Source organism: Haliotis rufescens, unplaced genomic scaffold (genome assembly GCF_023055435.1).
Source record: "Haliotis rufescens isolate VD_foot unplaced genomic scaffold, xgHalRufe1.0.p SCAF_4, whole genome shotgun sequence".
Taxonomy (NCBI): domain Eukaryota; kingdom Metazoa; phylum Mollusca; class Gastropoda; order Lepetellida; family Haliotidae; genus Haliotis; species Haliotis rufescens.
The window spans coordinates 18421450-18439290 of NW_025964112.1; the positions used below are offsets into that span (position 1 = coordinate 18421450).

At 39.8% G+C, this 17841-nt stretch overlaps 1 protein-coding gene across 2 annotated transcripts in view; it reads left to right on the forward strand.

Annotated features, from left to right (window-relative positions):
* LOC124149254 (fibrinogen-like protein 1) overlaps positions 1-4054 on the forward strand; it is a 39852-nt gene extending 35798 nt beyond the window's left edge. For both annotated transcript variants that reach the window (XM_046520715.2, XM_046520714.2), the window contains exon 3: positions 3234-4054. In XM_046520715.2, the coding sequence (XP_046376671.2) occupies positions 3234-3907 (674 nt within the window). In that variant the 3' untranslated portion in view covers positions 3908-4054. The remainder of the gene's footprint in view (positions 1-3233) is intronic.
* Positions 4055-17841: the final 13787 nt, after the last annotated feature.

Here is a 17841-nt window from a genome sequence, read left to right on the forward strand (position 1 = left end):
GTTATTTTCTTGAAAATCAGGATAAGAATTACACGCAGCAATGTCTAGATTGTCCGGAATTTAACGTAATAGTTTCCTTTCCTTGCCTAATCTAGGTCGCTGTGTTTGCTGGAGACAAAAACCTACATTCCTTGTCATATATAAAGAGATAACAAACAGAGGAATCATTAATGATCAGTAATGTTTATTCCCTGAAAATAACATGTTTGTACAAGAGCTTTTACGCTGTAGAGGGTGAGTCGATGTGAGGCACATGTACCCATGTGGTAAATCTATCAAACCAGTGTTCAGCGTGACTAACTAACGCTTTTAAACACACCGTCCCCGTTTGAATGCCTTGTGCCAATTTCGGCGTGAGATGACTTGTTCAATAATGGGGTCATGTCCCCACGATTGGTGAAACATTCGTGTAAACGGCATGCCGTTGTCCGAATCAATATCCCAGTGACAATTTAAGGGAATCGTTTCCACACATCTTGCAGCATGGACCAGTTCAGCTAACATAGCGGTAGGTGTATGGTGTTGGCATATACTTCACCTGATGATGTCCCATGTGCACCATCGAGGAAAGGTCACCCTCTGGTGATGTTGAGGTACGATACATGGTGTGCATGAGCATAACTATTGGCGACAGTACATGGTCTCAGTAGTACTGTCCAGTGACACTTCCATGGACAATATGCAGTGGCGTCCTGGTCGTTATAGTGATCCCGCCCCATATCATTACAGACACACACCAAATTTTATCATGCAGCCTTACGTTGACGTTCGCACGGCGTTCGATACGGTTCCTCCAGACACGTCAACGCCCATCCAGAAAGTCCAGAGTGACTCATCTGGCCATTCACCCAGCTCCAACGTTCTAAACACCATTGATGTCTGACTACAATGTGTCGATTTCGTAACGGTGGTGCACCATGTGGTCGCCGAGCATTTCTTATCCTGTGGTCAGTATCTTGAAACCTGAACTGGCGTCAGTGAACAACGATTTGATTGGCTGTTTGGGCTCGTTTGCTTGAAGTCTGGTTTCTGCTTAATCGACCCTGGACTTTTCGCGTCCGCAGAAACCTCTTACAAAGTCTGTAAATCACAGACTGAAACATATTGGCTACATCTCGCTGAGTTCTACCAGTTTGAAGCATGCCAATAGCCTTTATGTGTTCCTCATGTTGTAGACAGCGCATTCCAAATCTGATCCCAAATACTGCATATAAGCAAGAGTAGAGGGCTTACGTATTACTGTGGATAATTAAATTCCACAATAAGAATGGCATAAAGCTATTGGACGCCCTCTCACTTGTGTGTCAAAATCAGGAATAACCTGCCAACCACCTCCACAGGGGAACTGCATGGTCCACTTGTAATGTTTCGTGTGTGTTGAGGACGTTAGGTTTTGGTTCTCTCAGAGTCATTTTCGGAAGCTTATCCTTCTTCTGAAGACCGATCTTCTCATTTATATTTCTTGATACCCCACATGTTGTGGAGAGTATATAACTGTCATAATGTTCAAAGCTGCGTTAACCCCAACTTATTGGACTAAAATAAATACAAAACATTTTTAATTTAACTGAGAAATCTCTGCTAAAACCAGAGTCCATCGTGCGATTCTGACTATATGTCGAGCATGTGTTTATGAATCAATATCAAATAGTGATGATACCAGCTGTTTGCGAAAGGGTGAGCGTAAAACGACCCTGTCCCATTGGTGGCATCCGTCACAAACACATGCAAAGGCAAGTCAATTGTTCATCTGAAGAAACAAAACAAGGGAAAATGTGGTATAAATAATACTATGGCGCATCGTTTGGCGATATTGCCATTTGTACTGTAAAATGGGCCGCTGGTTCTTTACGGAAACAAACACTTTCTCACATATGTTTTTTGTCACCGATGCGTCAAATTTAGACCTGTTCTTCAATAGAACGTTTTGAAAGCTTTACTGACGAGGCCTTGAAGATAGTACCCGTGATAAAACAACTTTTGAGCAAGAGTCATATGAAAAGGTTATGACATCTTCGAAGAAAGAGCACGCTCGATTGTACCTCCAAGGTTGTGACACGAAAGCCCGGAGCTACTGGAATATTGCTCGATATGAAGGAAAAGTTTGCTTTTGAAATGCTGAAGTCAATCCTCTTGTCATACAGTCTTGTGGAGAGTCTTTTTATCATTCTGAATCGTTATGCATAATTATAAATATGAAACAGATGAGGCGGACACACTTATCTCCTATATTTCTAGTTCAGGTGGGGATTCAGGGAATAAGAACTTGCTATTTGACCATTATTGAACGATATCCGATCTTCTATATACCTGAAGCTTAAGTTAAACGTCATAGCCACATTGCCTTGTTTTTTACTTTGGTAATCCGAGCAGAAATTCCGATTAAAATGAATAAAGAAACTGATCTACAAGAAGTGGAGCACACATGGTGTCCATGCCGAAATGTCCTACCCCCAAAAGTTACATAGTTGTTGTCAATGAGGAAGTCCAGCGTTTCACATCTCAGTGAACTTCATATGACATTCGCTTTCATTATTGATAAATTGTCCTGCACTACTGAAGATAGCTATGGAACTAAATCTATGGTCATTGGTGATTCCGTGGCATACGATGCTAACCATGCACACCCGTGAAGACCCGGGTTAGAATTATCTCTTCAGCAATCCACGCTTGCCATAACAGGCGACTATGTTTGTCGTAAGAGGCGACTAACGGGATCAGGTGGTCAGGCTCAGTGACTTGATTGATACATGTTATCGTATCCCAATTACGTAGTATAGATCGATGCTCATGATATCAATCACTGGATTTTCTGGTCCAGACTCAAATATTTACAGACCGCCGTCGTATAGCTAGAATATTGCTGAGTGCGGCGTTAAGCAACAAACAAGCAAACAACATTAAATAAGCAGTCTATAAAGTTATTATACGAAGTTTGCACACAGTTTGGGCCTCAATAAACGCAAAACTTTTCTTAAGTATACCGCTCGAATATAATTACACTCACACCCATGTTAAGGTCATTAGAGATTAACTAAATACATTACATCTCCTTGTTTGCACTCAGGGGCAAAATATACATCATGTTATACCATACCAAGTCCTCAGAATCGGCGAATGGGGATCGGGTGGTTAAACTGTGTAACTTTTCTGATGACATGACCTATTGTCAACATCCATACCTGCATGCCATGTTTCTCGTGAATTTACTGTTTTGTGTCCTTCTATTTCAGACTGTTCAGACGGCGTCAGTTATTACAGCGGCAAGCACGATAAATACTTAATGCAGCCAAGCCTAGCTCCTCGGCCATTTACTGTGTATTGCGAAATGCATTATGGTGGGAGAACCATGTTTCTTAGACAGAAGGCTGGCAATGAAAACTTCAACCGTTCGTGGAAGGACTACAAGCAAGGTTTTGGGGACGTTACGGGGGACCATTGGCTTGGCAATGACTACATCCACTATATCTCCAGCAGCAGGAAACATTCACTATTGGTTGAGATCGTCACTAATTCGGGCTTTAACCAGTATTACATGCAGGACTTTAGTGTCGGAGATGAATCCAGTAAGTATCGTCTGTCATTCGGCCATCATTTTACACACGACCAAGCTGCAGTTATGTTAGAAGACTGCCTTGGACCGTTGCTCGGTTCATCGTTCAGCACCACGGACCAGGACAATGACAACAGTGCCCGGAACTGTGCTCAGGACTTTCAGTCAGGCTGGTGGTTCAAGGACTGCTCCACTTGCAATCCCACAGGTGTGTATGAGGCATCCCCTGTCGGTGGACAGGCTGGCGGCGCTGACAGTGACCTACACTGGACTCCTGGGAAGGGATTGGGTGCGCAGTCCCCGAGGACGATGCTCTTGTATCTGGTCTACAACGACCCACATACTTGGGGATGAGCAAACAGCTGTGAACCAAATGTGTTGATCGATGACAGGTCGAACACGTTGATTAGCGGATTCATACAGTTTGCACATTGGTTTTTCGATTCATACCTCAATGACCCGAAAAAAATACACAGTCAATGCTTATAATTAATTTCGACAACGTAAAACATGTTTTAGCTACAATAGTTTAACCAAAAACAGTTGTATATATCAAAATAGACAAAATGATGAGATTGATAAACATTTTCCAGGTGTAGGAATACATACTGTGGCGTGACATGAATCAGGTGATCGTTTAATTTATGCACATAACTTGACACGCCTACACAGTCAGTATGTGCCCTGTGTATGACGATACACGTGAGCAGAAAGGGAATTCCCTCGACTGTAATATTGGGATTCCCCGACATTCCGCAGTAATAAAAGTAGTGCGCCTCGGTGGGCGTGGCTTAATTTTTTACATTCATTGGGAAATGAATGCAATAACACGTGACCAATTCAGCTAATCAGAATGCAGGAATTTCAATGAAAACAACGAAAATTTAATTATTTAAAGTATGTTTTTTATTTAAGTCACATATTTCTAATGTTCACATTTGTAGTGTTCATAATGGCTAAACATGGTATGGGTGGCCCATAGTCTAAATCACCGTAACACCTTACACAGAATTACATTCTTTAGCTGATCGTGGTTTGTCATCACCTTTGTCTCTTTGGAGTTCCAGGTTGTAGCAAACCTTCATTAACTAATATGTGTTCATTAAAATATGTAACGACCCGTAAAGATCCGGATTAAGAATAGGTCTTCAGCAGGTTTGTGGAACCATTTTGGCACCTTGGGTCCAAGAACCACTAACCATGAAGAGGGGTGGCATGCATGAATAAAAAATGACAACCAAACACGCCAACAGCTTCCGATTCATCAGTTTAATTCAATTAGAACAAACCATGACTGAAGTGACAATGAGCCAACTTCAATCGGGTGAAAAAAAACGATCCAAAAAGAAGCAGTACAGCCAACTTGAACACGAACTTGGTCATCTGAAAATGTGCCTGGATTCTGGAACAAAATCTGTAATGGAATATGGAGATTCTGTCTCACAATTTGTTGGGTTGTAAATTGTTGTAGATTGTATTGTAACTGTGTATAAATGTTGTCAATTTCATTTCTTTAAAGTTGTATTTACAAAATAATTGTTGTTTGTTCAATATGTGTAATATGACTTAATATGTGTGAAATAAGTTATATGTATATTTGAGTTCAGTGCTCCTTCTCCAATGAACCAGAACCAGCCGTCACGATAATCTCCCATTTTAATCCTTCTATTGTTGATATAGATCAGCGAAATTACCCTAAACAATAGCTGCCGGGTGTGAACACCCCCTTTAGCATCTTATGCTTGCCGTAAAAGGCAACAATGCTTGTCGTAAGAGGCGACTAACGGGATGACAGACTCGCTGACTTGGTTGATGCACGTCATCGTATTCCAATTGGGTGTATCAATGCTCAAGGTATCAATCACTGGATTGTCTGGTCCAGACTCGATTATTTACAGACCGCCATCATACAGCTGGAATATTGCTGAGTGCGGCGATAAGAAACAAACAAACAAAACAAGCTTAATTTTATTTGAGGTAATTTATGATACGTTTAGTGTCAGTTTTCCATTAACGTTTAAATGGTATCAAATCTTCAGTGGCCTTTACATCTACGGTTCCCCCCGTACGGTTGTTTATGAGCAGCAAATTGTCAAAAAGGCGCGTAAGATATATATTAAATGACAGCAGTCATAAATTTCATTCCGAATATCAGTTTCTACCTGCTGAAAACAAACAGGGCCCGGAAACCATTCATACCAGCCAGTATAAGTCTTCTAAATGTTTATCTGTTTGATACTTTTTAACAGTTCGCTGTACACACATTTTATCCTGTCATTATCCCTTATATTAAAGTTTACTATTGCTGTGATATAAATACATATACTTTTAAAATACCATTCCTTGTTGTCACTGTGACAGTGTTCAATTTTCAATTTTCTAGTGTTCAATTTTCTACATGTTTTTACTCGTAGTTATATTAGTGTCTTTTTTTGTATGTACATATTTTAATATCATATATTTTCTTTTTTTCATATTATAGTGCTAATCAATATTTCAGTGGATAATAAAGTCTTATCTTATTATCTTATCTTAACTTGTTATTAAATTAGGGTATTTCCCCATAATTTCTCCCACAATTCCGTTTTAGCAAACAAGCACATGTTGTATTGGATGCAGATACAATAACTCTAAAGTTGTAAATCACATTTACCAAATGGTTAACTCAAATCACGGGTCATATTTGATTTAATAGCAGGTTAATGATACCCCAAATCTCCATTTATGTTAATGGACCCTTAGTTTAGCGATTGTATCATGGAAAGTTTGATGCAACCGATTATTTTGACACGTTAGTAAATGGGGGTGTGATGACACGCGTTGTATCATTAAAGTTTCATACAACAGGGAACCTGACTTCTCCATTATACTGACACTCTGTTGTATAACTGAAATAATGGCACAGTTGCACTAAATCCAAGTCGCTCACTCGTTGATAAAAGCTGCATTATGTAATGAAGGTATTTCTCTTTTGTATGTCCTGATGTACAGATAAATTGTCTTCAAAAAGTCTTCTTGAAAGTCTTCAAATCCAAGCACGAGTAAGAAACCAAAGTGTTAAAAGTGTTAAAAAACGTTATCAGGGTAAATGCATTACTATGGTGTTGCTGGATTTGGATGTAGATGTTATACTTCTTTAATAATTAATGTTACCAAAAAAGGATCATTCGCATGATCTCCGAGTCTCTAGGTGAACACATTTGATAACAATTAAAAGGGTTGCTGACCCTGAATAATTGGGCTCATATCATACCTTGCTCTTTGGACAAGAGACAAAAGTAAATTCAATGCTAAGTTTGATATGCGCCAGACTATAGACTACACGAACCCATCGCACAAGTAATGTCCACTATGACAATGGCATTAATTGACTTACTTACTTACTTTGGAGATTTAACGTGCGCTTTCCGACTGATGCGTATTTCGCACACGGGCCCGGCCAGGCCATTTAATGTGTTTCCGAAAGGGGCGAAGGTGGTCTGTGCAACCCAAGAGGGGGGTTTTAGGGGTTGCTTTTATAGAATTTGGGAATTTTGAGATTTGGAATAGATGCCGATGGGATTGGGGAGGAGAACTAAGGGAGCTGGGTATGGTGGATGTTTGTTTGTTTATGTGATTTTGATTTGGTAGGTTATTGTGTTTTTAGATGCGTTTTATTAGTTCCGTTTTTATTAAGAATACGCCTAAGGCCTTGAAGTTTTCTAATTAATTGATATTCTGCATCGGTTTTATGGAAAAGATGAAGACCGCTAACCTGACCCCACACCACCAACATTAAAGGCTTCAAAATCAGAAAACTACAAGAAGCCATCAACATCAAAAGGCTATTACATACCCTTGCGTGCCATCAACTCATCAAAGACCCCCAATCAATGATAATCCTTTTGTTTATACTGCTGGCTTCACCTGTTGATGTATATACTATATCACCCCTGTGGTGTACACAACAGGCTACTCCCCTCCAGTGTAACTACATCCCAATCAACTCAACTGTATAAACACTGCCTCATACCTGTATATATGCCTATCAACATACACTGTACAACACTTGCTTGATAATGGTTTTAGAATTACATAGAAACGTAACTCCTGATTGTTATAAAAGAGTTGTTCATCTATATGTGTTACCCTCACTTCTCTGCATCGCATATATATCATGTCATGCGACACATTTAGGTGTGTGGAACATTTTTTGCTGATTATCTTTGTTCTATGATTAATTATTTTACATTTTGTATATACTGATAAATTTATCGTGTCCTCCTGTGTTGACAAAAACAATAAGGGGAGGTTGGAACATAAATATGAAGTTTCAAGTTGTTCTTTTTATCGTTAGCTACTGTTTCTTGTACCTATAATAGTTATTACCACTATATCTTTGATTGTGTAATTAATTGAATCATGCAACTGTACTCCCAAACCTCGAGGTCATGAAATATAAATGTTATAATCAGTCGTCAGAAGAAAAATCGTTGTCCATTGTGCCAGGCACAGGAGTTCAAGTTTCGGACCAGACGTAGCTAATCCAAAGGCAGATAATCTGCATGGTCGGCGACCACGTGTTGTACCAGCGTTAACTAATCAACACATGGTATTTAGAGCATAGAATCTGGGGGAATCGCCAATAGTCTCGTGTAATGTTTTTATAAGATCGTAAGATCATCATATTATGGACATTGAAATGAAACATCTTCAATACGATCATTACAATTACCCGTGAAGATTCCGGGGTAGAGTAGGTCTTCAGCAACCCATGCTTGCCGTAAAAGGTAAATATGCTTGTCGTAAAAGGCGACTATCGGGATCGGGTGGTCAGGCTCGCTGACTTGGTTGATGCATGTCATTGATCCCAATTGCATGGGGCCCGTGAAGATCCGGGGTAGAATAGGTCTTCAGCAACCCATGCTTGCCGTAAAAGGCGACTATGCTTGTCGTGCAAGGCGACTAACGGGGTCGGGTGGTCAGGCTCGGTGACTTGGTTGATGCATGTCATCAGTCCCAATTGCGTGGATCGATGCTCATTATATTAATCACTGGATTGTCTGGTCGAGACTCGATTATTTACAGACCGCCGTCATATAGCTGGACTATTGCTGAGTGCGGCGTTAAACAACAACCAACCAACCAATTGCGTGGATCGATGCTCATTATATTTATCACTGGATTGTCTGGTCCAGACTCGATTATTTACAGACCGCCGTCATATAGATGGAATATTGCTTAGTGCGGCGTTAAACAACAACCAACCAACCAACAAATTGCGTGGATCGATGCTCATGATATTAATCACGGGATTGTCTGGTCCAGACTCGATTATTTACAGACCCGCCTTCATATAGCTGAAATATTGCTTAGTGCGGCGTTAAACAACAAACCAACCAAAATCATTACAATTAAAGCACACTGTTTACCCTTCAGTGAATCCCACGAGCACGGGTATGGTGCTGACAAACCTAGAAACAGGGATTCGAACCCACAATCCTACGTTTCTAGCGTGCCCAAGGGATGCAACTCTGGACAGCGAATTGCCGCGCTTAAAACGACTGGGCCACCTGTGCCCCCACCAGGGTTAGAATAGGTCTTCAGCAACCCATGCTTGTCGTGAAAGGCGACTGACGGGATCGGGTGGTAAGGATCACTAACATGTTTGATGCATGTCGTCTTATCCCAATTGCGTGGATCGATGCTCATGATATCCATCACTGGATTGTCTGGTCCAGACCTTATTATTTACAGACCGCCGTCATGAAGCTGGAATATGGCTGAGTGGAACAAACAACAAACACACATATTAGGAACATTATTATGTTCTTTAAATTCTTATTTTCTAAACACCGTACCTGTTATATCAGGATCCCGAGTTAGAGTTGGTCTTCCGCAACCAATGCTTTCCTACAAATGATGCCATAAGTCATGGCTAGCGGAAAATTAGTCACGATTATCTGCCAAAACAGATTCCATTGGGTGTAATCATTAAAATGGATCATTGAAAATCAGTAAGTGTTCGCGACACTGACAGATTCGTGAAGATCAGGGGTAGAATTGGTCTCCAGCAACCCATGCTTGTAATAAAAGTCGACTATGCTTGTCGTAAGAGGCGACTAAAGGGATAGGGTAGTCAGGCTCACTGACTTGGTTGATGCATGTCATCGTATCCCAGTTGCGTAGATCGATGCTCGTGATTTTAATCAATTGATAGTCTGGCCCAGACCTTATTATTTAGAGACCTCCGTCATATACGTCATCTCAAGGAGGTTGGCAATGAAAACCTCAACCGTCCGTGGAAGGACTAAAAACAAGGCTTAGGGGACATTTTTGGGAGGACCACTGGCTTTGTATGACTACATACACAACAGAATTAATCTCCAGCGGCAGGTACTCACTCTTGGAACAGATTGAAACTGGCATCAACCATTACCAGTAATACATGCAGGATTTTGAGATAAATGATGAATCGAGTACGTATCGTCTGACGTTTGGACATCACTACCCAACTGATTTATGGCGTAATTCCCTTGAAGATTGCCTTGGACGGTTGCAAGGCTCTACATTCAGCAACCCAGACCAGGACAATGACAACAGTGCCCGGAACTAGGTTAGGACTTTTCATAAGGAATGTTCCAGCAGTAACCCCCACAGGTGTGTATGACCGCATTTCTTGTGAAAAAAAGCGCTTTGAAACACGAGCTTGGGGTTTTGTAGCGTGGCATACATGCTTACTAGTGTGCGAGTGAGTGTGCAGGGTTAAACGTCGTTTTTAGCAATAATCAAGCGATAGAGTGTGGTGAAAGAAGCAAAGTTGAATCTTGACTTAAAGGATCAATGCGGAAGATGGATAGATACTGGTAGGGCGAGCTGTCACCTGATTTGCTGAATTCCAAACGGGTCATAGAAGGTGTTCTTGAGTGGGTCTTTAGTCGAAACTGTTGGTATGTTAAGGAAGGAATTGTTGGAAAAGGTTATGGTGATGCATTGTTACAACCCTTAATGTAAAAAATACTCTTAATGTAAAAGTTTTTACATTAAGGGTTGCGGGTTAACTCTTGTTACAACCTTTAATGTAAAAGTTACTCTTAATGTAAAAATATTTTTCATTAACATAACTGCATATTATCAAAGTTGGGGTATTTGTATTCTAACAGCATTGGCGTAAAACATATTGATATAGGGTCTTGCGATGACAGTGGTGTATTAAACTTCAGAATATTTGGAAAGATGTCAAAAACTTTGCCTTAGATGGCTATTGCATAGAAAATTAACAAAAAGAGATATTCATTTTCGATATGGTTTAGGTTACTAACTTTACATTTTTTTAATTCACGAGAAATATTGAAATGACGTACAAGTTCAATTTCTAAATTGTGAGAACTGAGTCGAAAACGAGTCAATGTGGTCCTGAATTTATTTACAATTATACTACTCAAATAGTTCTCACATTAAATGGATGTTTTAAACTGTGCATAATAAGCCATTAGGTGGCTTTCGCATAGATCACTATGCCAAACCTGAAAAAAAAGTTTTAACCGCTGACGTAACATATGGCGTTTGAAAGTACCAGACATCACCAAATCCTAATCTGAAAATAACAGTTTTAAGTTTCGTTAAGTTTCGTTACGTGACCTTGTTCATCGTACAACCGCAACATATTTGCACCATTTTGGAGATAAACGAGATTCCTGCATATTATAAAGAGAAAACCAATATTTGACACATTTCAAAACAGAGTGACTGAAAAGAACATCTGCCAGACTCGGTTCTGTGTCACTGAACCCCCCGATTTCAGCCCCGTATAAAAGTATTAAGGTGTTATCTTTGCATCAAAACATTTGAAGTAAAAGTGAAGCGAGTATAGTTTCAAGGAATGTATACTAATTAACAGGACCATGAACACCTTTCTAAACCTCCCCTATTTTTGAAAAACGACTATTTTGTTTTCGATAGATTGACTGGCATTTCCCATTTACAACAGTCACCAATGCAAGATATTCAACTTCATTGGTACGTTGTTGACAGTATTGCCAAACACAATAAGGTCTTCCGCAAATAGAAGCAGAAAAACATAAATAAATTACGGATGTTACTTAACACCAAAACGACAATTTTGTTCCATTTAAGTAACCAATTCGTTTATATAAAAAAACTGAAACAAAAAGGGACAAAGTAAACACTCTTGCCTCACACCAATGAACCAACAAATATACTAGATACTCTGTTGTTAGAACGAACACAAGCCTTTACATTACTGTTCATGGATTGTAACATTTTACCCAGTTTAGCACTCAAACCATGTTTGTACAATGGCTTCCATAGATGTCGTGAAGGCCAGCTGATTTATTATGTTTCTTGGCACTGATGCTTTCAAAAGTTCGGATATGGTGATTTGGGATTCTATTATGTCGATTGTCAGTTCTTGCACATAACCTTGACATGTCACTATGTCCTCCCCCTCACCAAAATTATCCTGAATACCCATTGGTTCAGAATTCAGCGACGAGAAATACTCCCCCCAGTCTTGTATATCAATAGGGTTGGGTCGTTGCGGTCGTCTAGACACACGCTTTATGATGTCCCAAAAACGTTTAGAGTCTACCGCTGCTGCATTTTATAGGTCACTGCTTATACATTGTGCAAACTGGTCCTTCTTGATTCCGCACAGTTATCTGTATTCATTGCAAACTTTGTTATACTTAATGAGGTATGAGTTATCTTTAGTTTCTTCAGAACGCATTTAAATAATGGCACCGTTCATGTTTTTTACAGAGACATACATCATCATCGGGAAACATGTCACTCGATGCTAAACCATAATCTAACACATTGCACCCTAAATGCCCAGTAGGGGGCACGGGTGGCCCAGTCGTCTAAGGCGCCGCGATTCGCTGTGCAGAGTTGCGTCCCTTGGGCATCCCAGAAACCTATGATTGTGGGTTCTAGGTTTGTCAGCACCATACACGTTCTCGTGGGTTTAACCGAAGTGGTAAACGTCTGAGGCCTGCATCACTTCGGGCTTTCCTCTAACATTAAGCTGGCACGCCGTGATATAACCCGAATACTGTTTAAAGCGGCGTTAAACTCAACTCACTCTTTCACTCACACACTAAATGCCCAATATATGTACAGTCACCGATTTGATAGTCAGTTCCAAATCTTCCATTCACAATATGTATGTTCAAAATTGAACACATTTCCGAAAGAGTTTTTCCACAGTTATGTAACAATCGTGAAAATAGCAAAAAGTATCCTATATTTCCAATCAAACTTTGTTTATAAGAATATTTTACATTAAGGGGCGATATGTACGATATTAACCCTTAATGTAAAAAAATATTATTAATGTAAATTTTGTTACATTAAGTAATTTTTACATTAAGGGTTTAACAATGCATTGCAAACACCTTTCTTGTTATAATTTTTTGGATTCGTATGATAAATGAACATAGAGAACCTTTACGTGTGTTATTATTTCCGTTACATATAGTTGTTTAACCAAAGGCATACCTGCTTCGATGCTATGTCAACTGTTTGAAATGTAATACATTTTGGGGTTACACCCTTCATAGAGCTAGCAAGCCGTGTTATAGCAGAAATACTGTTAAAATCGGGGTTGAAAACTACCCCTATCATTGTGACGTGACTGTATAGATTATAGTCTGAAGAATGTTGTTTACAGAAACATAAAGTTGAACACTTTTAATTACCTTCGTGAAGTATTTAGTCCGTTCCAAGACACACACGCATCTAATAGTTCCGCCTGTCTAGTTGCATTCATAACTGTCATCTATATGCACCATACCTGTAATTACCAGAGAAGATAAAAATCTAGAACTTCTTCGTTCTTGGATTTAATTAAAGTTGTGGAATGACTAAGACGAAAATCGATTCTAATCAATCCCCTTCTTTTTCGAAAAGTAAATGTGTTTTGTCTGCACTTTGCAATTTGAACTTAAAGCACATGTTAATGTTTGTCTCTCCTTGTTGTACCAGAAATTTAATGTCTCAGAAAATGTCTTCATTGACACCTTGGTTCATTTCTCCTTACCCTTTTTGCGAACACCGGGTGCCTTCACTTCCTTTCAGTGATCCATCCATATACCTTTCATCCCTGTTTTGCCATTTGTGCCCAATGAAATTCGTTTCATGGGATAGTCGAGACTGTTTTTCTGGTGTACATTCAATTTCATAAAATTAATAACTTTATTCATATCATGACATCACACCTAAGACATGAATTATGTGTATGATGCATAACTTATTTTAAAAAGATGTGTTTTGAATTATGTTTTGCGTCTCTGTATGGTTTTATCATTTGGTTGCAGCGAAGGGTGCGAGGGAATGTTGTAGGGTTCGAGAATATAACTCAATTTAGTATAGCACAGTTCAAGCCTGCCCTACAGTGAAACACAAGTCATATGTGGTATCTCCTCAGGCAAGAGACTTTGGTCAATTGCTTCCCAATAGGATTAGAAGGTGATACGACTGTGAACCGTTTAGCGCCACATACTACATCATGGTTTGAATAGGTTCTCTCAAGTCGATACGTGGAATGGATGAGGCGGTTGATGAAGGCCATAGGCACTTGAACCCACACTCAAGTCTCTTGTTGCTCTCGCAGGGGCGTTATCATGCTGAAACTCGTGGTTGCGGCGGCGTGCCAAATGAGGTATGGCGTGTGGTCTCAAGACTTTATCAATGTACCGAGCTGCTGTGACACCATTGCCTCTCCCTGGACCGATGTTCTGGACGACCACAGGGACGACCCTCTGTGCAAGACCAATTCCATCCCACACCATGATGCTCGGACCACCCCACGAGTCCCTCTCAACAACACAAGCATCCGAATAACGTTCCCCACGGCGTCGCCAGACTCTCTCTCTCTCTCTCTCTCTCTCTCTCTCGCTCTCTCTCTCTGCCATCTGCTGTTGAGATACAGTAACGGCTCTCGTCTGAGACGAGGGGCTTATCCACTACTGGTGGCGCCAATGCTGATGCTGTGTTGCCCACTGAAGACAGTCCTGGCGTCAGAATGGGTCCTCGGTGTAGCCTGTGACAGTGGATGTGTCAGCTCGTCAATCGACGACGCACGGTGTCCACACTAATGTGTCGCTGGTGTGTCCCCATGGTCTGTCGAGCAGTTTCCGCAGCAGTAACAAAGCGATCTTGAAGATGCTGTCGCACAATCTGACGATCCTGACGTCGGGTGGTCACCCTTGGTCTTCTACTACATGTTCGGTCATCTGTAGTGTTGGTGGTCTGGTACCGTTTCTGGGGCCTGTATATGGTCCTTACGTGGACTTGAAATGCAATGGCTACTTGCCAGGTGGTTTGTCCAGCTTGCAATCGTCCAAGGGCTTGGTTTTTCTGATTTCTTGTCAATCTTGGCATGTGGTAACGAATGAATGTTATCCGATCTGGGTGGATTTTTATAGGGCAAGAAATGGGGGAACGCATGTGCATTTGAATTTGCACGGAACTCACGTGCATCGGGTTAACCATGGCTGTTGCCGATCGGTTTTATTGTCATCTGCTTTTTTATCAACAAAAAAATTTAATTCATTTTTCCGAACAAGGTAATGTTAAATTCTAGAAACTTAGACAAAAATTACCCAGATATTTAAATGACAACTTTTCATGCAATGTTACTGTGGATGACGTTTCTTTTGCGGTTCCGTATATATGAGTACACACTAATCAGAAGACGGTGATACTATTAATGTAGCGCCATGAGAGTGAGTGAGTGAGTTTGGTTTTACGCCGCCTTTAGCAATATTCCAGCAATATCACGGCGGGGGACACCAGAAATGGGCTTCACACATTGTACCCATGTCGGGATTCGAACCCGGGTCTTCGGCGTGACGAGCGAACGCTTTAACCACTAGGCTACCCGACCGCCCCAGCGCCATGAGAATGCACCTGATCAATAAATTAAGACGCATTGTAAATGGACTTATTTTGTTCTTGTTTATATTAGATAAATGTACCCTTGCACTGTTGCCTGTTAACACCATGGTATAGGCTCTTATCATCTACTTTGGTAGGCATTGTGGTGATATGTTCGTATTGTTCATATGAGTAGGCAAGTGTAGTAATTTATCCTAGATTATGGCTGATGAAGCTCAATATGTTCCGTATATTATTGTGCATACCCTGAGGAACATTTTACTCATCATCCTTCACGATACACCTAAGTTTGTGAGACTGGAACTGCAATTTGTAGGAAGGTGTACCCGTATTATCTGATGATTATGTATTCTAATTTAGATCCCTGAATTATAGGTTTTTGGCATAGACATAGTTTACGATCTCAACAAAATAAGTTTTCGACTCTAATATATCAATTCATAAGGATGGATGCCCACGTAAACTCCAATATTCAATTATGATATGCCATGTAATTTCAACACCAAGTGGCTTGTCTCTTCTGTGGAAAGAATATTGACCGATCATTTTCTACAATTCTGGAGCAGTTCCATATTGTCGAGTTCAAAAGGTTTCTATTATAAATATCTTAAAGAAATGCCATTATTTAAAAACTATCTCTACCTACCTAAATCTGTTTATTACCCGCTCTTAAAATTTCGCACTAATAACCACAATTTACCAGTCGAGACTGGCCGTTGGAATAATGTACCCAGAGAACAACGTCTATGTTCACTCTGTAACTCACCAGCAATAGCAGATGAATTCCATTATATATTTCGATGTCCAGCTTTTGATAACAAAAGACTTGCACTTATTCCTAGAAGATATTTAACTTGGTCAAATGTGTTTTCATTAAGAAGCCTATTTTCAACGACCAAACTAAACGAGCTAAAACGTCTATCAAAATATGTATTATTTGTATTTAACACTTTGAATGCTAAATCTAAATGCACACAGCCGTCTTGATGTACATATTATATTTATCTCTGTACTTTATGTATGCTCTTGTACCACCGTCGGTGGTCTATGGAGAATAAAGAATCTGAATCTGACAAGACAAGTGAGCTTGCGTCATGACCCGATTGTCGGTTGACGTCGGCATCAAAAGAATTAATCTGAATCGTAGCATATTTGTTCACATCAATGACAACACTGATTCATGGCAAACATATTGAAATAGTCATTCAAGACAATAACTAGGCCATCTTTTTCAAAATGTTAATATGGTCATCCGACATAGTGTACATTTTTGTGTGAGGTTCAAAACATTGTATCGTTTTTAGTGTTGTAAAAAATATCGATCTTGAATTGACAATATCTCTTACTTGTTATTCTTTCTTGGTTCTGTAAACATCTTCTCGTTTGCAACTACTGGTCTGGTAAAGATGGAATGTGGCATGTCTCTGTCTCCCTTTACGTGATGGCATTATAGTTTGGTGAAAGGGATGCGAGTTTATGTTTAAAAAGGATTAAATGTTATTTCATCAAAAGTACTTTTCTCAAGACTCAAGACATTATAAACTGTTTTGTGACTGATAATGGCTGACTCAAGAGTATTCAAGGGGTCATGACCTGCAAGCACTCGAGTGTCGTGCACGATGTTGCCATAATATGGGTGAAATGTTTTAAAGTTATTACAATCTTTAATTACTAATTAAATAAATACAAAAATTATTTTTGAAATATATCTAAGAAATACATTGTTTTGAGAAACTTTTGGTCAGTTCGATATAAGTGGTTTCATGAAACATCAGGTCATAGTAACAATATACGCGACGTTTACTAAAGTCAAAGTAGACAGAATAAATGTCAGTATCACAAAATATAGTTTTGTCATTGCCAGATTCTAAGGCACAGTTGGCACCGAGAGCATGAAGCTTGATGTCTGTATGTATTTAAACAAGTGTTACTGTATCAGATAACAGAAGCATTTCAGGTCAAATGGAAATATGGAATTTTCATTGGTTGCTGTGACTTATGCCAAGTGGTTGGTCAAGTCAAGGTCAAAACGAACAAGGTCGAAATAGCTAAAACATTTATGGGTAGTATCTATCTGATTTCTATTCTGTCAGAACATTGTGAGATCATTTTATGGGACACATAATACATGATTGCGCATTATTCCAAAACAGGAAGCGATATTATCAGATATGTTACGAGAAATGATGCATACAATTTCTTATCTTATTAGTTTAGTTAAAAGCATGGGACTCGCGTTTTGAAGTCTTACAAGTCTCCTCATGGGGAGGGGAAGTTGTGAATTTCGTGGTCAAGTGGTAGAGCGTAAGTCCGAAGAGATGAAGGTCGGGGTTTCGATCCTTGGCCGCATCATACCAAAAAAAGATGGTACTTTGTTCTCACCTAGCCTG